Here is a 22,388-nt window from a genome sequence, read left to right as displayed (position 1 = left end):
TCAAACTTGACGGTGACTACGAAATAATACTAAGAAACATCAGTTAGAGAAATCACAGCCTTAGGACCCAGGTCTCCCGTTTGGTCCGAGTCTATGTACACCTTAGCACTGACGTCCTCACGTGTCTCAGGTGACAGATAATAATAGATCGTGTTGCTGTTGTTTACAGTCTGTGCTGCAGGCACACAGATGGGCTCCCGGGTGTTAGCAATAAACCAATTAAGACCAGGATTAAGAGTCATGCCCACACTCTGACCTTTTCCCCTTGTGATGCCACCGTCCTTCTTAAAAAGTGTTGCTTTCTCATCATTGTGTAGTTATTGGTGCTAACTAGGAGTCGAACTACGGATTCCTTAATAAAGAAAAAAAACACCACCAATCACACAAAGTCTTCTAGGTTTTACTGTGCATGTCCATTGAAACAAATTACCTTGTTTACAAAACACAGAAATTTAACAACAGAATTCATTGATTTACACTGCTCTTCTCTTTAGAAATACAGGACTCACAGGTCTCAAGCTTTTGGACAATATCCAACAAAAGCAATCAAGTTATTAACATATAGTTTGCAGTCTTTAATTCCTTCTGTAGATAACAGAAATAAACATATACAGCGTATTTTTAGAACAGCAAAAAATGATAAACAGATCTTTCTTTAGTAATGAGATCAGCAATGATTTTATAGAAAAACAAAATTACACTTTTAGTGGTGACTCCTAGGAAAGATTGATTCAGTAATGTACATAGTCTTATTTTGAAATGTTCTGCTCTGTTTGTACAACATTTTCATTCTTTATGCAGAAACAGTTCTATGGTGATCATATTTGGAAATTTTAGGAATTGTAGCAGTTAATCCTAATCTACATTTTTGTAGTGCGAAATTACAAGCTTTATAGCTTTATAGATGTGTAGAGAAGAACATTATGTTAATGCTGATGAACAGCTCATTCCAGATCATGTTAATTAAATTAAAATGGATTAGCTACCTAAACACTTCATACTATTTGTATGTGTATACTAGATCTTGTTGTCTTAGGATCAGGTTTCAGAAGATTTTGATAAATGTGAATGAAATATATTAAATGATAGGCTTGGCCTGTTCTCACCTAAACTATGCTGTTTAAATAACAGCCAAAGGTGTTATAATAATAGAAAACATTAGTGGTGTCTTTGAGTAAACTGTTGATGCTAATAAATATGTCGTAACTTATAGTTGTGCCTAAGATGTGTAAGCCTTGTGGACTACAGAATACATTACAATAATTTAGAATGAACAATTTACAATTAATTTACAATAATTTGGTGAATTTGTTTTAAAAGAAACTCTTTAACAATAAGAAAATCACAGAAACAGCACCTGGTAGATACACATTATACAACTATACAAATTCTTAGGTGCCTTGAAAACTCCCAAACGAAAGCAAAACAAAGTCTTCACAGATGCATAAATTAAAATATAATAACAAGATTGTCAACAGCATAATATATGGAATAATATACAGAACTTCAATGAAAACAGAACAAAGATCTTTAGCTTACATTCTAAGAGCTCTTTCAACTACATAGTAAAATTCAACAGAGAACTTCAGAAGGATGAACTCTGCATCAATTTCTCATTAGTTTAGGCATGAGGCTTCTGGGAAAACTGACCCTGGTCAGTGTGACCGGTCTAGTAAGTTACATACTGTAGTCTTACTTTGAAAAGTTCTGCGCTGTGTGTGCGTGTTTGTGTCTGTGTCTGCGCTGTTATAGACTGGCATCCCTTCCAGGTTGTATCCTGCTTTGCACCCACTGCTTGCTGGTATAGGTTCTGGCTACCCCCCAAACACTACAGTATATTGAAGAAAACTGAGAAGAAAATGGATGGATGAGTATTTTAAGGAGTAATTCATGGAAATCAAGCAATATCTCACATTTTCTGACATTTCACGCAGCTGACATTTAATAACACTCCTTCATATTAACAGACAGCTAATAATATTTCCCTCACTGGGACAGGAAACCCCTTTACAACCCACAGCCTCCACAGTCTTTGATATTAAAAATAAGGCTGGTGTTTTTCATATTTTACTACTGTTTGTGTTGCATATGTGGCAGCATTGGTAGCCAAAATGAGATCTGCCATCTGTGCCCGGGACTGCATTCCCCCATCTTCTTATTCTTTTACGTTTCAGCCCACCTGTCACTCAGTAGAAGATTGATTCAGGCTTGACTGAAGTTTTCTATCACGGACAAGCAAAAATCAGCAGACAATTGGAAAATCTCTCACAAGTTACATATTGGACCTTGGACAACTGGACAATTTGAACTTTGAAATTGGTGGGTAAAGGGAAACAGTATATTTCTAAATACACAGAATTTTCAACCTGGAAAATTAAAGAGTGCTGCTGTGAAGTTTGCGCACATAGGTGAGGGTTACAGGTTAGACTGTCATGGTGTTTTACTGAGCACTGACTTGAGGATTCTCAAGCACAAATTTCTGTTGCGATTGGCTGACACAGTCATGGTGAAAGAAGAGTCTACAGACAGGTCAGGCCACGAAGTCACAACTGTTACTGCCACAGGGCAAGTCAAATCCCCTCTGTCTCCCTATCCTCTTCTGGAAGTCACCTCCCCTGCTGACTGAGTCCCCCCTAAACCTGTTTTCCTTTCCTCTTCCCCTGTCTTCTCCCATTTCTGGGCCCTGGATCATTGCAGGACCTGCCAATCAGCTTCTAGCAAAACTGACATCATCTCCGCTTTTGCTTCTCAGTCTAATTCCTGATCTTCTTGTTCCTCCTGAAATCAGGATATCCCCTGGCAGCCCCTCCCCTTCTGAAGGGTATGGTTGCTCTTCCTCGGGTGGCCCTAGCGTAGCATTACTCTTCCAGTGTGTGCCGGCACAATCACTATTTCCATTGCATTTAATGTTAATTCTGTACATTTAACACAACCCTGGACAGGAGCATCTGCTAAGAAAATTAATGCATGGGAGAGCAAGCACAGAAGTCGCTTATTAACCGTGGTCAGAGAGCTGTTTTTTTGCTCCTGTTGCCATGTCTTTTTAACAAAGAAATTGTGTTTATTTTTCCCCACTCAACACCTGAGCTGGCAGGGCAGGTAATGCTGTTCAACTACCAAATCGGGAAACACACGCCCATTTTTGTTTGGATCTGCATTTGACACGACAAGAGGGTGATTTAGGCCTTGAGCGACACCACATGGAACTGGAAACGTTTCAACGCCTCCATTTCTTGACATATTTTAGATAAGACTGTGGTGGTCTAACAGAAAACAGTCAGTTGAGGACTCCTACATTCCCCATGCAGAAACACTGCAACCATTATTTGAGGAACCCTGATCCAGATTCTCCACCACAAGCCCATGATGGGTCACCCTGCTAATCTTTCGACCAAATAGCCCCGCCCCCCTCCACCTCTTCCAGCTGTCGGAGTTGTTGGGCTGAACCTCAACAAAGATTCGGTTATGCTCCCTGCCACTGGCTCGTCTTTTATACGTCTCCCGGTGCTCTGATTCCAGAAAGCAGAGCTGGAACTTGACAGCAGCCTGAAATCCCCTCTTGAAGTTTTCGTTGAAGTAGCCGTAGATGATGGGGTTCACACTGCTGTTGAAGAAGGCAAGCCAGTGCGCGAAGGGGAATATGTACACGGTCACCACGTTGAGCTGGCGAGCGGTCAGGTTGCCATAGTCAGTCAGCAGCATCAGAGTCCAGAGGGGCAGCCAGGACAGCGTGAAAAGCAGGGCCACGATCACAAGCATGTTGACGACCCTGATCTTCTTTTTGGAGACCCTGCGCCCGTCGCCGTCTTCGGAGTGGGCATCCCGGACGGGGGCTGGGGACTTGAAGAGCTTGACGGCGATCCGGGCGTACATGATGACGATCAAGGTGAGCGGGGCCAGGTAGATGTGGGAGAAGAGGACGGTGGTGTAGATCTTGCGCATGCCCTGGTCTGGCCAGGCCTCCCAGCAGGTGTACAGGGGATAGGTGTGGTTGTAGTTATCCACCATGAAGTGGTACTCATCTCTGGAGACGGTGAGGGTGACAGCGGAGGGGCACATTATGATCACAGCCAGAACCCAGATGACTGCAATGGTGAGGATGGCTTTCTTCAATGTGAGTTTCTGACGGAAAGGGTAGACAATACAACGAAAACTACAAGAGAGAAAATAAAAGAGATGAATACACTTGAGTACACAAAAGACTTACAGGGCACTTCCACTTCATTATGCTGAAAAGCAGCTCTTTTGTTTTCTTCAAGGCATTTAAGTAATCATACATCAGAATGTGCAGTCCAGTAGCATTCTTAATTTTCTCCCATTGTTCGTTCTGTTTTGCTTAATCTTATGTTGTGTCTATCATTTGAATACTTTGCATTCAAGTTCAAAGTATAATAGAATTTAATACTAAATTGAAATGCAAATACTTTTTATGCAAACAGCCTGGAATACATAAAATATTCTTGCAGCACAGTTTATAAAAGTCTTCATACAGAACTTTTAAAGAAAAGTATGATTAATACGAGATGATTGTTTCACATTAAAAGTTATTATGCACTCTTATACAAATCAATGTTCAAAGATGCCTTAATTTTCCCTTTCTGGAGTTTGAGTCCCCAGAGAGAAAAGCAGATCACACAGAATACTAGATGGTCTACTGTTTGTTCATTGAAACTTTGTATGGCAGACGCATTATCTCAAGGTGATTCCCAAACTCTTTGAAGACTCCTCCATTGATTCAGATGTTGTTAATCACCATCTCATTATGCACCGAAGAGGATATGTGTCTGCAATACAAAATCCATCAAATTAGCAGCCTTTAACCTACCTTGTTCATCTTAATCCTTCACCTTAATCCTTTAATGTTTCAGTGGTTTTCTCCACACTTTCCATAATTTCAAACTTTGCAAACATCTATGCAACTCATTTACAACTTTGTACCGTGCCTATCGCTGTGATACAAAAACATACATGTTGCTGCTCTGTAGTCAGTCCAGAGAAAAGCAACCAGACACACCTTTTTTACACAAAGGGTTACAGGAGACTGAAACAAATGACTCTGCCATATTGTTTTAGCCAATCCTCTGGCTTCTTTCACAGGACAGCTGGATGAGATCCTGGGATCAGTTACCTACTGAAAACCAAAGAAGCCAGGTGGGCTTGATGTTCAGCAGCACTATTTCATTCAGTTTTATCTGTTGTTAGGAGGGCATTTATTCCTCTATATTTAAATCAATCTGCTATATATAAATATGATCCCTGCATACTCCTAAAACAGATATTTATCTGGTTACCAGTTCCTGCGTCTGCTTCTCCATTTCATTTTCAGTGTCTTTCCACAAATCACAGGTGAGAGGAATTAGAGGACATTTTCAATCAATCAATCAATCAATCAAGGTTTATTTATCAAATGCACAACAATACATACAGCGGTGGTTGTCCGCAAATAAATGCTTTTTCCGTAAGCGCGCAAGGAGAGATTGAACAGAAGTTGCTAGAAGTTGATCTTTCCTACACCGCCCTATAGTTCACTGGAATCACTGGCAAAGGAATTCATACTTACATCATCATTTCCTGCATTTGAGCATTTCTACTTTGCTGTACTTTCCACTGAATTAGTTAACCCGACCTGAAGGGGTGATTTGATGGTGGCATCAATCTCTGTAAGTGGTAAAGGGTTTTACTGGGGTGAGGAGGGGAGCAGACATTTACCGTTCCACCGCAATGGCCACCAGTGTGAAGACCGAAGCGGACACTGATGCTCCCTGCACCAGGCCACTCATTTTGCAGACGGTGTTGTTGAACGGCCAGCCTGGGGAAAGGACGAAGCAGATTCTGCTCAGTAAAACTACAGAGGTGTAGCCTAGCCAGCTTTGAGCACCGCTCAGCCCAGTGCTGTTCACCTTGATGACTCATGGCGGTACTGCCAAGCACAGTTCCAACTGCATCATCAAGTCTGCCGATGACACGACGATGAGTCACCATACAGAGAGCAGGTGGAGCAACTACTGGACTGGTGCACAAACAACAACCTATCTCTTAATGTAAACACAACAAAAGATAATCATTGACTTCAGGAGGGCCCACGCTGATCGCTCCCCACTGTACATCAACGGCTCCCCTGTGGAGACAGTTAGAAGCATCAAGTTTCTTGGTGTGCACATTACAGGCGACCTCACTTGGTCCCTCAATACCAACTCCCTAGCCAAGAAAGCACGGCAGCATCTCCATTTCCTGCGGCGACTGAGGAGGGCAAACCTTCTCCTGCCCATTCTTACCACCTTCTACAGAAGCACCATCGAGAGCACCTTGACCCACTGCATCACTGTTTGGTTTGATAATTGCAACGCTTCAGACCGCAAGACCCTGCAACGAATTGTGGAAACAGCTGAAAAGATCATTGGAGCCTCCCTACCTTCCATTTCTGTCACCTATCACAAACGCTACAGACACAGGGCCTCCAGTATAGTAGATGACCCCTCCCTCCCCTCCCATAAACTCTTTGCCCTCCTACCATCTGGGAAAGGATATCGCAGTGTACGGGCTAGCTCCCCCAGACTCTCGAACAACTTCTTCCTGCAGGCTGTCAGGCTCCTCAACACCCTGCAAATCTACCTGCACCCACTCCGATTCCGGAAACAGGGTTTAAATCCCCCCAATGTGTTGTTTATATTGTATTATGTATTTACCTTGTAATTTGCACTGTCTGCACTTTGCACTATGTGTTCCTGTCTACAATGTCTATGTCAGAGTCATGTCTGTCCTGTCTGTATTTAATAATAATAATAATAGCTTACACTTATATAGCGCTTTTTCTGGACACTCCACTCAAAGTGCTTTACAGGTAATGGGGACTCCCCTCCACCACCACCAATTCACCTGGATGATGCGACGGCAGCCATAGTGCGCCAGAACGCTCACCACACATCAGCTATCAGTGGGGAGGAGAGCAGAGTAATGAAGCCAATTCATAGAGGGGGATTATTAGGAGGCCATGATTGGTAAGGACCAATGGGAAATTTGGCCAGGACACCAGGGTTACACCCCTACTCTTTTCGAGAAACACCCTGGGATTTTTAATGACCACAGAGAGTCAGGACCTCGGTTTTACATCTCATCCGAAGGACGGCGCCTTTTTACAGTAAAGTGTTCCCGTCACTATAATGGGGCATTAGGACCCACATGGACCACAGGGTGAGCGCCCCCTGCTGGCCCCTCTAACACCTCTTCCAGCAGCAACCTTAGTTTTCCCCAGGAGGTGTCCCATCCAGGTACTGACCAGGCTCACACCTGCCGAGCTTCAGTGGGTTCCCAGTTGTGAGCTGCAGGGTGATGTGGCTGCTGATCACATACATTATTTGTTTTTCATTGCATATGTGTCTCCAGTTTAAGCAAAAGATAATGTTCTTCTTGAGGTGATTCTGTACACTGATTATATGTCAGCTTTGAAAAGAGATATCCAGGATAAATCAATTTTCAAACCCCTGCCATTGTATCCCTGTGACTGGACAGCATTAGAAGAATAATATCCAGTTTATTTTTGCATTCTTAACTGGCAGTCTTGAGATTCTCCTTCTTAAACCTGCACTGTTATTGAAAGCAAGTGATGGCTGAATAGACTTCTTTCAAACAGAGAGCAGTCTAATATGTTGTTTCCAAAAGATCAGTTATAATTGAAATTCCCTTCCACAACAAATTCATTAATTCTAAAATACTGTATATGTGCATTTGTAGTCTGGTTCCCAAAATAACTAATTACAATGTTGTCACTTAGGTTAACCCTCTTTGTTTGCCAAGTCCTTTTTCAGCTCAATCACACATAATAATTAAATTCCATTATAAAAGAACATAAATGAATTAATTAAAATGATCCTTTTCTAACTCAAGGTTTCAAGAATTGAATATACTGCATTTTTTCTTTGGTAATGTGATTTTCCACATCAAAGAGCATAATCTAAATAATGTTTGGTAAGACAAATATAGGCAAGAGTTAAAATGAACCTTATAGAACTTAATTTCTATAATTCCATATTATCTATACCACTAAATTAACTAACATAGTTTGTTTTTCCTTTGAGCTTTAAATTTCAACAAAATTTGAGATTTTAAAATTAAATGTTCACTAGAACCCGGGTATGCTTTCTTTTACAGCAAAGTAAACAAAAAACACTACTTCAATGAGAAATCATTTACAGAGTGAGAGAGACCGTGTGAATGTGTGAATGAGTGCGTGAGACTGTAAGAGTGAGAATGAGAGTCAGATTGAAGCGAGAGTGTGAATGAGAGAGTGAGAGAATCTGAGTGAGAGTGGGAGAGAGTGTGAGAGGTGAGAGTGTGTGAATGTGAGAGTGTGAACGAGAGAGTGAGAGTGTGAGAGGTGATAGTGTGTAAATGTGAGTGTGAACGAGAGAGTGAGAGAATCTGAGTGAGTGTAAGAGAGTGTGAGAGGTGAGTGTGAATGTGAGTGAGGTGTGAATGAGAGTGAGAGAATCTGAGTGAGTATAAGAGAGTGTGAGAGGTGAGAGTGTGTAAATGTGAGACTGTGAATGAGAGAGTGAGAGAATCTGAGTGAGAGTGTGAGAGTAAGTGTGAATGTGAGTGAGAGTGTGAATGAGAGAGAGTGAGAGAACCTGAGTGAGTGTAAGAGAGTGTGAGAGGTGAGAGTGTGTGAATATGAGTGAGAGTGTGAATGAGAGAGAGTGAGAGAATCTGAGAGCGTGAGCGAGTGTGAGAGGTGAGAGTAAGTGTGAATGTGAATGAGAGTGTGAGCGAGAGTGTGAGAGGTGAGAGTGTGTAAATGTGAGAGTGTGAATGAGAGAGTGAGAGAATCTGAGTGAGAGTGGGAGAGAGAGTCTGAATGAGAGAGTGAGAGAATCTAAGTGAGAGTGTAAGAGAGTGAGAGGTGAGAGAGTGTGAATGTGAGTGAGAGTGTGTGTAAGAGAGAGTGACAGTGAGAGAGTGTGAAAATGTGAGTCTGATTGAGAGCAAGAGAGTCCGAGTGAGAGTGTGTGTGAGTGAGAAAGACCGACAGTGTGAGTGTGCATGGGAGTTTAAGAGTGAGAATTTGAGCCAGATTGAGAATGAGGGTGTGATACTATAGAAACACAGGGCTTTAGGAGTCTGGTTCCAGCCCTTGAACTCCTGGAGGACGTCAGAGACAGGCCAGATCAGCCTTGAGTCATCACTAATTTAGAGATTAATCCTTAATTACCATAAGATTTATCATTAATTCATTTTGAAGTGCTTTATTGCCAGTTAAAATTAAAGTTCTTGATGTGCAGTGTCTGGTATTGTTGTCTTTAAGACTGTGTTTCACAGGACACTGGCTACGGGACAAAGGCTCCAACTCTCTCTGTAAGCACCAGCATACAGAATCATGCATGTTGTCCACACTCGCCTGCAGTGCATATTGAACAAGTGCAAACACTGTTTTAAGCAGATTCTGTACATTTACTTTCTTTCATTGCTGTACTGTGTTTTACTTTCTCAGTTACAGTGAGAATTAAACAAACGTTTTTTTACCATTGTATGTTTGTTTACTTTTATCTTTCTTTAGCTATTGTTTAAAAACAGCAAAGTCTGCGTACATATTACTATATACAATTCAATATAGTACTTGTACTTCTGTTGTAAAGTGGCCTGTAAGCAAAGATACCAAAAAACTCCTTAATATTTAATAGGATTTATAGTATAAATTCACTTCATTTTTACAGCACTAAAACCATCCGCAATACATGAAGACATCACAGGGCGGGAGAAGGTTAAACCATTTATGTATTTAAGTGATTAACGCAATGGTATCATACTAATCTGAATAAAGTAAAACATAAAAATGAAACATAAACTGATTCTGAGCAAGATTTTATGGAAAAAGATTTAAAACATCAAATTGGTATCAATTTAAATCAGTAGAAATGTTGTTGTTGTTGTTGTTGTTGTTGTTGTTGTTGTTGTTATTATTATTATATTATGGTGTTAGTGGGGCCAACAGGGGGCACTCACCCTGTGGTCTGTGTGGGTCCTAATGCCCCAGTATAATGAAGGGGGACACTATACTGTAAAAAGGCACCGTCCTTCAGATGAGACGTAAAACTGAGGTCCTGACTCTCTGTGGTCATTAAAAATCCCAGGGTGTTTCTCAAAAAGAGTTGGGGTGTAACCCTGGTGTCCTGGTCAAATTTCCCATTGGCTTTATCAATCATGGTCTCCTAATAATCCCCATCTATGAACTGGCTTCATCACTCTGCTCTCCTCCCCACTCATAGCTGATGAGCGTACTGGTGCAGTATGGCTGCCGTTGCATCATCCAGGTGGGGCTGAACATTGGTGGTGGTGGAGAAGGGGAGTCCCCATTACCTGTAAAGCGCTTTGAGTGGACTGTCCAGAAAAGCGCTATATACTGTAAGTGTAAGCAATTAATTATTATTATTACAAAAACATGGCTGCTCTTGATTCATTAAAAAAAGAATGACAAGGAATGCCCCAAAGGAATGTTGCATACAGACTGGTTAAAGGAACTGAATCTAATTACTCTTGAAAAAGTACTCAGGGACAAGTCGAACATATGAGAATGCGTGCATTTAGTCCACTTTACACAAAGACATTTGGCTGTTACTTAGCCTTATTATTGAAGGCTAATCCCGTGAGTCTACAAGAAACATCTGGATGGATGGAATGATGTTGCTGATGTACTTATGACTGTGTAACACTACATTTTTACCACTGGTCACCGATGGCTTTGATGAGGTCCTTTAGGAGTTTGGAAGGGGAGATTTGAGGGTTGGAACTTTGTGTGATGGGGGATGAGTTTAAAGGGTGAAAAGAGTTTAATTTTGGGTGTACAGATTGGATTAGTTATTTTGTGCTGTATGATTCAATTTTATTACAATAATAAAAAACTAGGTGACTGATGAGCAATAAGCCCATTGCAAACCAAATAGGCAATTTAGACTGAATAGCCACCTCTCAGTTGAAACCTTGCTTATTTTCTCATTGTCCTATTCAATTGTTGAAACAGTTTGCATATACAGTATGAATAGGTCTCTGATGCCATTCCTACCTGTTATCAAGTTGTCCACTAGGGTAGTCGGCACACAGAATATTCCCACCAGCAGATCGCTGATGGCTAGGTTCAGGATAAAAATGTTAGTGACTGTTCTCATCTGTTTGCTCTTTAACACAATGAAACAAACAAGACTGTTGCCCGTCATGCACAGAAAGAAAATGAAGACATAGGCAAAAATGAATATGGTTGCTACAGGAGGAGAGTGCTGGTAATAAGATGAATAAGTGTAATTATCTATCTTCCACAAAGAAATATTAGTGTGTCCATTTTCGGTGTCCAGAGAGCTGGTGTTTGGAGACGAAGAAAAAGTTAACCCTACAAGAAACAAAAAAAGAAATATTGAATTAATTTCCAATACATTTTTTAATGTATTTAAATTTAAAATGTTTTATGTGGGCATAGTGTGATTGGATGCAACTTTCAGTCTTTCTGTAATAAAAACAAGATTAAAATATCTTTCTAGTCCATTAAAGGAAAAGGCTACACATGAATTTATCTGAATCAGGAAATACATAGACACAACACTGTCTCACACTCTTACATCTAGTTTACAGGACATGGATTATTTGTGTTGAACTTTCTTTCACATTGCTCTCTTTTCAAGAGATCTTCACATTACAAAGCCTGTGACTGAATTTATTATTCAGCATTTAAAAACCATGTTATGACAAGGATACATAGCACAGAAATCCTTTTTATGACAAGTGCCCTAAGTGTTTATTGAGCCCTCTTGCAAGGGCAAATAAAATAGACTTATTGATACAACAGCAAAAAAAAAACTTGAAGCCCTCGTTACATTTGATAGTCAGATTGTCTTGCTTCTTATAAAATTATCCCATAATGCAATTCCTCATTTCATATTTGTCAGCATTTGTACAAAAAAACACTTGTAAAAAGATAATGTTACATCATCCAATGATTTCAAGTATTACAGCCCTTGGGAATAGAAGATGTTAAAGACATGTCACTATGGAGTACAGGGCTAATTTCCTGGCAAAAGCAAAATTCAATGCACTTATTATCACCCAGTAGAAAGAGGGTAATAGGAAAGATCTTTTATTTTGTTTCTGTTTGGAGTAATTTTCAGTAACACTTTAAACAGTGTGTTCGCTGTACTGGAGACTTGATAGTAGATTATAGCTCCTAATGGTTATGAAAGATCACAGTAGTCATCGAATTATTTCAATAAATAAAATTTGAAATGTGAGTAAAATTCAGTTTGTTTTAAAATGGTCCACAAAAAGTGTTTGTATTTTGCATGATTGGCTTTGTAAGGGGAGCAGAGTGACAGAGTGGTTAACAATGCGCTACCCAGCTCACATGTTTTTCTGTGCCTTCTGTGTGGAGTTTGCATGTTCGCCCCATATTCACATGGGAATTTCTCCAGGTGCCCTGCCCCCACCCTACCCAAAGACATGCTGGTTAGTATTGATCGGCTGTTCTAAATTTCTCCTGTCTCTGTGACCATGCAATGGACTGGCGTCCCCTTCGGGGCTAGAGCTGCCATGAGCACTTAGTCCCACCTCGTGCCTGGTGCTTCCAGGATAGGCTCTAAACTGCTGTGACCCTCCCCAGGACAAGATCATTTCTGATAAAGAATGGATGGTATTTTGAGTCACTCACAAAATAAACGCAACAGACAGGCACTTCAAAACAGGGATTAATAACTATATTTGTTTCTCTATACATAATAAATTCACACAACAAATTAGAATTTGATTGACTGTAAGCTTTCACAGCAAATTTAAGCAATAACGTTTTAATGACATTTCCTGCACTCAACAGGCAGAAAGTTCTCCATATCTTTAACTCGGGAAGGCTTGATTTCATCTTGAAGTTTGGCACTGTGGGCAGTCTAGACTGGGGTCTCACACATGGATAGAGATGAGAATGAGATGACATAATTGGAGCTCAATCTGAAAATAAAACACAAGGAAACCAGGAAGGATTAATCCTGTTGAGATGTGCTCTTACACAGAGCTCATAATAACGAATTCACAGGTTACTGAATTAAGCTGTAATTCACTCTGAGACTCACATCTCTGATTATGGTATTAGTTGTTATTGATTTATTTTGGGGTGGCACAGTGGAACAGTGGTTAGCCCCAGATTCAATTCCTGGGGTGCTTGAAGTTTGTATGTTCTTCCTGTGTTCACATGGGTCCCCCCCACAGTCCAAAGACATACTGGTAGGGTATGAGTGTGTGTGTCTCAGTCTGTGTGTGCCCTGTGATGGACTGGCATCCCATTCATGGTATTATCATGCCTTGGGCCTGCTGATTGTCGGGATAGGATTCTGTTTTTGATAAGGTGGTTAGAAAATGGATGGATGAACTTTATTGTAATGCTAATAATAATATTAAATAAATAACAACTGTTAAATTAATATTAAATACAGCAGAATTTGTACATTCATCGGATGACAAGATTCTTCAAATGGGTTTGGAAAAAAATGTAACTGGACTGCTGCTGATTCAGCTTACGAAATACGTAATATAATCACAATTAAAATTACATTTGGAATTGCACAATTACAATCGCAGTTGATATCAGGATTAAAGATCAGTACCTGGGGGAATTATGTGGGGTGTGACCGGTGGACTGGTCCTAGTAAAAGGCTTCGCACGGCTTTAGGACTGGCTGATACTTTAAATTAGAAATTGTCCCGCTGAAAACTGCACAGGGCTTGTTTCCTGCAGTTTCATTTCAAACCAATAGAAATGAGAGAAAGGCCCAGGTTGAATCAGAGGTGCAAATTAAAATCTTTTGTACCCTGTCATAAAATAGATGGATTAAACATCTCGTATTCATAAAAGGTTCAGCATTGGTAATTGATGCTTTGGTGAAAATGATGAAAGTCAGTTAATGTATCTAAATGCTTGGATTAATATACTGTCCGTGTATCAGCAGATCTATCAAAACAAGGAGATGGACTGCATGAGCTTTTTCCAGACTTTTCTTGGCCATTTTGTTGGCAGTCATACACAGTTATACTAGCAATGACGGAAGGGGTTCACGTGATCAATTAAAATAGATTTCTGTCTTGTTGAAGACGAATGTTTCTGTTGAATGATTTTTAACGTGAATGGGGCTTCCTAGAGGTCTGGTTCTTTTAATACAATACGATGCGAGTGAAAGTACTATCCTCTGAGTTTTCTATAAGAATTTACGTCCAATTAAAATTGTACAGACCAAGTCCAAGTCATTTACAACACATTTTATTTTTATTCGATTAACAGTTCATCCCAAAAAAGCACCCATAAACAGAAATACTGATTTCTGAAGAACCCACAGCTATACTCATTGTAGTACTAAGTGGTCCACCACATTCACACAGACACAAAGAGCCAAGCAAACAGAGCAGAATTATCCAACACCCACACTCATCCTTGCATTCTATTCAGAAAATAAGCTATTAATTTGTCGGAAAAAAAATATTGTAATGTCTCCAATAGATGACCACCCTTAAAAATACTTTAAGCTACTGCAAAACCATAGACTGACTGCCTTGTGAATTACTCTAAGAAACGTAAAAGGCCATTTAATAACAAGTGAAAAAGGAAAGTCCCAGGTTACAAATGTAAGAAACATACAGTTTTATAGCAAATATAAGAAATAAAGACTCTTGCATGTAGTAATGTAATGTAATAATGATTAAATACACAGCGCCACACAAAAGCTTTTTTCTTAAAATCAACATTTCTCATAATTTAGAAGCTGTAAATTGCATTATTACTACATGGCTTAAGCCGCTGTACAATCAAAAGTCTAAATTGTTATGGAATAAATCTTTAAATCTCCGGTGTGTTAGCGTCTATGTGCTCTGATGCTTTCAAGTGCTCCTGAAAGGGTCACAATTAGTGATTATACACAGTGGGTATATTGGTGTTATATTTTACACATATATACAATTATAGAACATTGGAGTGCATGTATTGGTGGGATAAATGTACAAGTATTACTCTGTCTAAAAGAGGACTGTTTTGCATTAAGAGGAATGTTAGAGAATGGATAAACAAAGGGGAGGTTAGAATTGATTACCAATTTCAAATAAACCCACAGAGGTTTGAAAATCTGTGTTCTTGAAGAGGCACTTGGGTTTCAAGCTGAGCATGCACTGCTAACAATTTCTCCCTATTCCAAGTGCATTTACTGTATATTGATTCTCTGGGATATGAAACGCAACAAAATTCCAGCCTGCCATAGCGCTTCAGAGAGTCTTTCAGACAGCTGGAGATTTGTTTGACTGATTCAATGCACACAGAACCTCCCCTGATACATTGCCTTGGTTGCTTGTGTTGTGTCTTCACCGCATTTCTTATTAAGGTACCAAAAGGCATAGAGGTGCACTAATGCCTTGAATGCGGTAGTAGTTCAGGTGGGTAGCTGCGTCAGCATGCGTAGGCTGCAAAGGAACAAGTAATAGGTTTATTCCATGCTGAAAAAAAGAAGAAAGAGAACACAACGTTTCTGCCGTGGAGCCTTCTTCACACCTGAAGAAGGCTCCACGGCCGAAACGTTGTGTTCTCTTTCTTCTTTTTTTCAGCATGGAATAAACCTATTACTTGTTCCTAATGTCTTGAATGTCCTGCTACAAATTCACCTCTGAGACGCAAGGCATGTAGTTAAGGCTGACTGTATGAGTAAATTATATACAAATATTAAATCGGAGCTGGTGAGCAAAATAAATAGTTTCAAACTACAAGAAGCAGGTGATGGTTTTGTATATAAACAACTATGTGGTCTGAATTCCAGTAAAATCACCAGGCTACATGACATTCCTGTTGCGATAGGTTTTCATAGCCAATGCAAATTTACATTCACTATGAAATTAGCTATTACTATGAATATAGTTACTGATGACTAGAATTTAGGAAGAGCTAGACTGCACTCTAAGAAAAAATAAAGTTGTAAATTAGACCAGTCCACATCCTCTCGGCAATAACCAAATATTAAAAAGATCAGATTATACTAAATAACCAGGGTAGTTATTTAATAGTTAACAGCTTAATGACTAAGTATTGGTCAGGATTTATGGGAAGCTTTTCCAAAGATACACATTTTATCTCACTTCTGAGTTCTGTTCATTCTGAAACTGCCAAAGATAATGGCCTTTGATTTTAAAAAAACGTTCCATTCTATGGATTACAAAATTTTGTGTGATACATTAGAAGCAATGCAGCGTTTTCTCCCTTGACGTTCCAAACGTCAAGACCAGCATTTTGCACCCATATGCTCTGAACATCCAGACACAAAACAGAACCTGGCACAGCAGTCCATAATAACAGTGTCTTCTACGAAGTGGGAGGATGATGATGATGAAACCCCACCACTAAAAGAAGGTGCTTAACACTGCACTGCAATAACGCACAATGCGGTTGAGAGTTTAATTAGCCGTTGTGGAGTTGTTTTTTACTAATGCCAGAAAAATAGCTGTGAATGGATTTTTTTCACAGGGTGGTCAGAAGGTTTACATGTTCACAAATACAACGTAAGGTAGTGAGCGGTACGATGTTTGATGGCTGCTCCTCATGATGCTGTCCCATTTATCTTTTATTTTCTGCTTGGGGCTGTTCTTCTCTATTGCAGCAGCACAGTGCTGTCTGCCTCACAGCTCTTGGACCCTGGGTTCGATTCCATAATGGGTGGGTGGGGGTGGCTTCTCTGTGGAGTCTGCATGCCTAGGTGGAGTCCTGGTTTCCTCCCTGAGAAACGTTAACTGGGTTAATTGGCGTTTCTGTGTGTGTGCCCTCTGACTGACTGGTAGGTCCACCAGGGTATGCTATTGGGATGAGCTCATGGCTGCCCTGGTCCTCACCAGCAGAGCTGGCTTTCTGAGAAAGGATGGATCAATACTCTGGAGTGTGTGTCGGCTGCGTTGAGCATCCCCAGTTACAAAGTTACGACACAAACAGATAGTAACCGTTGATGAAGTACACACACGAATTCAATCATTCTCGAGGTCTGTATTTCTTCTCTTCTGGTTATACTTTTTAATCCTATTGTATTGGGGGCAAAGGAAACGATTTTTATTACTGAGGCGGTTGGATATAGCGGAGGCTTAAATATAAACGGAACAACCCTTTTTTTCCTTAAAAGAAGGTGTTACGTCATAGATGTGAGAAATTTTTCAAGGTTTCAGAACAATCGGTTCGGGGTAGGTTTAATCCGAGAGGACGGACTGAATTAATGGACGACTTCACTAAGCGCTCGCCTGAAGCATATCATTTTAAAAATCTATTAAATCAGTTCTGGTGCGTGGTGTGAGAACTGTTCAGTGCACTGCACTTAGTCGCTATGTCATAGTTTGGAATGAAAATCGCTATTTAATTGTAAGGAGTTGTTCTAATTATTATCACCTTAACATCCAATACTCGGAGAAAACACTGTCTTCCCCATACTTTCACAATTCTAATACAGCACTGTATTTCATTTTCAGAACTGTTGTTTACCTGCAAAATTCTAGTAAGACTCAAGGAACGCAGAGTAAATCAATAATGCCACATGGAAATCAGCATCTGTTCAACCATTTGCATTTTTTTACCATGAATCAATCATTTTTTTTACATAGCGCATTCGGGGTAGAGCATTCTCAAATCGGGGGTTTTAATCGACACAAGCGCAGGAGCTGTTAAGTTCTTGTAATTTTTTTAAAAAATATATTAATTTATATCGATAACTCTCTTGCACAGGAAAATTAACTCCGTTTCAATTTAGGCTAACTGGACCTAAGAGAAACTGCAGGCTGCAAAGCACGGACGTTTAACATACATGACAGGATCGGAATGTTGCTTGTATATTTGTCTCTCCTTTTTCAGTCTAACAAACGGTATCTTGTGACTAATACTTCAGCATTAAACAAAATCATTAGTCTTACCTTGCATGATCGGTCTGAACCCGGCTTCACTTGGAAGTCTTTCCTAAGTAGAGGCTGACAGTCTAGTCTTTCCAACAGAAATACGGAGTCTAATTTGAAATAGTATTGCTATTTCGTTTCCTTCCAAAACGCGAAATATGTCTTCAGAGTGAAATTTACTAAATCAGTTTTGGGTTCATGAAAACTTATTTAAAAGATCTTCGAGTGACATCCCAGAACTGTTTAGTTACAGCAGCCTAATATTCCTATAATACTGTAGATGGGCTACTGAACAGGACCCATGCGCTCCTTTCTAATCAAATTGTTTCTGTTGACTTCAACGTATCTTGGCCGTAGTACTTCTGATCGTTTTGACTAACAAAAATAAAATAAAACTTTCAAGCATCAACTTCTTCTGCGAGGACCAGAAAAGCACGAATGTCTAAGAAGGCGTGCTGCAGCGAAACTGAGTTTACCCCCCCGTCACCTTTATCATAAGCGAACATCGGCCAATGTGGTCATCAAGAGCTCCGCACAGTCAATTGCATATGTAGGCTCTTCCAGCAGTACCTGAGAGACGTCTGCGGGAGCAAACGAGGGTGGGGACAGTACAGCACGCAGCCCGTGACCCATCGCACATTTTCAAACTGCTCCTTTTCGTTAGAAAAAAGGTCTCACGGGTGCTTTTGATTCCACTCCTTCTCGCCATTAGTTGAGACGCAGGAAAAAAAAATGGGACAAAAATCAATTTAGTAGGGTAACAGGCAACAAACATAAAAACCTGTTAGACCATATGGCCAAACCAGTATGCAAGTCTTTAAAAATGCCTTTCAACATAAATTGCTTTCTATACGCAGTCCATGGTGATAATACAGTATGTGGGCGATGTAACAAGTCAAACTATCTCTAATGATCGCACTGTTACAACCTTTCAACGGGCACAGGGCAATTAATGTTCTAGAGAGCATGAACACGAAGTTTCAAAAGGTGTACGTATCAGTACCACGTAGTTAAAACAATAGTAACACCGACCATCTTCACTTTAAAAAAGCTCCTTTCATGACTCATCATCTCAATACAATCAAACGGGAGTGACGCCTGTTGAGCTCAGACTCCAGGCCACAAGGCTTTGACATTGAGGGAACACAAATGGCAGAAACTTCACAAACTTTTCTGAAACCTTGCTGTGTTGTTATACGGGGGGGACCGTAAATCTGATCCAAAGCATAGGCAACTTTGGGGCTGGTCAAATCTCGTGGATAACAAAACTAACTGCAATTTTTCTGTGGCATTAATAGTACAGTTCTGTAATCCCAGCGGCAATAATTCAGTGGATCTGCGGTCGGGTCTTCAGCTGCTCGTCCGAAATTCTCTGTAGGAAATTCTTCATAGACATTTCACTTTGTGACTAGAAAACAAGTTAAATGTAGTCATTTTGTACTCATTTGATTTTTTCAATTAATCTAACATCACTTGAACGGCTTGGGTAATTTTCTTTTGAGAACTTGTCAGGGACCAACAGCACGTGAATCGAGGTGTCAAAAAATAAATCGTGGTGCTGGGATTGACATGGAAATCAACGTGGCTTTTAGTGTGAGAAACTGTCAGCCTCACGCACTGAGACTCACTATTATACGATTTAATGTGTTTTCCACAGTCTGAAGCACAATACCTGTGTATTTAAATATATAAAAAATTGTTTTGAACACGACAGGTGATATAACATTATATAACAGTTCTTTTAGCAGAGCACTGCAATTCATGCAATCGGGAACACAGGCTGTACATGTTAAGCATTACAAACTCGAGGAAGTTTAACAAAGAAATATCATGAATATGCATGAATACACTCCTTTCTGACAAATCTCTAACACTATCTGTTAAGATATCATCCTATTACCGTCCAATATATTCACATATAGGAGCAGGTATGGTGAGAAGGCAAAAGGTATTTAATCTGTTGGTTTTATCGTTCCCAGTTCCATTTTGATCACTCAGTCACACGCCAGACTGTTTTAATATGTAGTAGGTACTCCATTCTTCCTCCATCAGCCAGGCTGTTTTATGGCAATACTTGTCCAGATATGTTGCAAACCCAATGTTATTAATCATGCTGATTTCAAGCTCTTCATGTCTGATAAGCATCATCGCCATCAGTGATCAATTTGCTAATCAAAAAATTTATAAATTAAACAGAACTGTTGATTACACATTATTTTCGATCATTAAAACCTCAAAAACCTACATAAAATACAAGCTTAAATTTCTTTGTGAATAATTTCTAAGGTAAGCAGGGCATGCAGAGAGCCTTCAGAGTGAAATCCAGAGGTGAGTTAAATCCCATTAACCAAACACCTTAAATCCATAATCTGAAGATTTAGACAAGCAAATGGCTTAAGGCTAACAATAATCAGAAGGTGTTTGCCTACCTGGAGGAGAGAGAGCAATAAAGACCCAGATGAAATGAGGATAGTATAATTCTTCTGATGAGATGTGAAACCACTGCCCTACTTGGTCATTAAACCTCCATTGGCTGTAAGAGTAGGTGTGTTACCTTGTTGTCATAGCTCAATTGCACTCCAGGCTTGAACAATCTGACCTCCCAGAAGTTCCTGGCACAGCAGTTTCTCTCTTCCCCCTGGCTGCCCCTGTGGGGCTGCAGCTGTAGAAAGGCTGAATTGACCAGGTAGGGCTGCATTTCGGTGGGGGATGGAGTAGGTCCTGTCTACAGGTGAAGTGTTTTGTGATCCTCTGTGAGGAATCCACAGAATTAAAGTTTCAGGTGCTAACTCATAGGATGCCATGGCATTTAAGCATAAAACCTTTTTTAATCAGAAATCCTTTCAAGCTCCTATAATCTATTAATAATCTATTCATGTTTTTTTTTTCCTCCAGGTCTCAGAAGTGTGAAAGTAAACTGACAACTAAAAGTAAGGTCTCACTGCACCTCCAGTCCAGGGCTGTGCTGCCTGACAAGCATTACAAGATAGGGAGTTCAAAACAGAGTCAATTTTGTGGTAGGAGAGCTTACAGAGATGTGAAAACTCTCTAGTGGGGACACCAAATTAGGTGGGTTTACAACAACAACAACAAAACTATTTGAAATCTATCTGTACATCAGCTCTTTAAAGAAAATGCCATAGGGTGTTTCTTTTCATATACCAAAGAAAGAGCCAAGGACACAGATGGTGTATCTTTAATAAAGATACAGGCAGGACTTGAATTTCATTTATTGAAGGGAAGATGTGAAGGCAGTAGATCCGCACTCACTCTGATGGTGTCCTGGCCATTAGAGGACTTCATGTTCCCTCTCTAAATTCAGTACCAAATCTGTCTCACCAACCCGCCAAGTGCAACAGCACAGCTCCATTCCTTTTCCTCATCTACATCACAAGTCTGCACCAAATCTAACTCACAAAATGAATGAATGGGAAACACTGGTCAGGGAAAATGCAATGACTGTTATGGAGCAATCCCAGACTGTCCTGACTGTGCACCAAAACCTAAAACCTGATGTGGCATCCCAAGGAAGACACATATGGATCCTTATCAGATGAACTGATTGAGTGTATATATATTGAGAGAGAATGTACTGCATGTATTGTACAGTATATATGATGCACTTTCAATCCACTAGCTTCAGGTACAGCAACTAGTGAATTCACGCTGTCAGATGAGTGAAGGTTTAGCTTCATATCTATGACCTTATTTTCTGAAAACCTGGTGTGTTTGTGTCTGCAACAGTCTGTATTAAATATTTAAACAACAGTCTGTATTAAATATTTTAAGATACGGTTTCTACTTCAGCCGCTTTTAGAATACAGAGGTGTAACACTTCATTAATTCTGCATATTGTATTAATATTTTCCTCAAATCATGTTTGTCACTTATAAACCAGATCTAGGAATTGAACTCCAAATGAAAAGTTTCAAAAATCTAATAACATTTTATAGACAGTTGCGTAGTGCAAACCTAGGATCATAAACTCTTGCCCTTCAAAAAAACTTTCATTTATGGATCATCTGAGCTCTCATATCATTAAATATACTATTTACTCAATTGGAGTAAACATATTAACATATTAATTAAGTAATGAAGAGCTCATCTTGAATAAAGGTCAGACAACGGTTTTCTAAGGATGAGGATCTGGACTAAATTAAAACTTTGTCCCCTTCCTACTTCAATCACATATTCAAAACTGGGGCCTAATCCTGGGATTTCTGACTTCCAGTCATCCTGGCACTATCAGGGCTGATACATTCAAGGACAGGTGCAGGCAGGGGGGCTGTACTGATTTAACCTAAGGCCAGGCAAAAAAACAGTGCCCCTTCCACTGAGGTCTTGCATGTTAAATAAACATAAACCAAATTCACATTTGCACTATAAATAAAGTGAAATATAAAAACCTCAATTTAGTAGCAAGAGAAAAAATACGCAATAAATAAATTCGCTACAAATTTCTCCAAATAA

At 39.9% G+C, this 22,388-nt stretch overlaps 1 protein-coding gene across 1 annotated transcript; it reads right to left on the bottom strand.

Annotated features, from left to right (window-relative positions):
• Nucleotides 1-385: 385 nt before the first annotated feature.
• On the bottom strand, nucleotides 386-19,030 carry npffr1 (neuropeptide FF receptor 1). Its single transcript, XM_088634650.1, has 4 exons — nucleotides 17,940-19,030; nucleotides 11,057-11,377; nucleotides 5,710-5,809; nucleotides 386-4,153 (listed from the first exon to the last, which is right to left on the bottom strand). The coding sequence occupies exons 1-4, from the start codon at nucleotides 17,944-17,946 to the stop codon at nucleotides 3,292-3,294; spliced, it is 1,290 nt and encodes a 429-aa protein (XP_088490776.1). The 5' UTR covers nucleotides 17,947-19,030; the 3' UTR covers nucleotides 386-3,291.
• Between the last annotated feature and the right edge of the window lie 3,358 nt (nucleotides 19,031-22,388).

The sequence above is a fragment of the Lepisosteus platostomus genome, chromosome 6 (assembly GCF_059453375.1).
Source record: "Lepisosteus platostomus isolate fLepPlt1 chromosome 6, fLepPlt1.hap1, whole genome shotgun sequence".
Lineage (NCBI taxonomy): Eukaryota > Metazoa > Chordata > Actinopteri > Semionotiformes > Lepisosteidae > Lepisosteus > Lepisosteus platostomus.
Note: the sequence above shows the minus strand (reverse complement) of the source record. Positions and strands in the feature narration are given on the sequence as shown.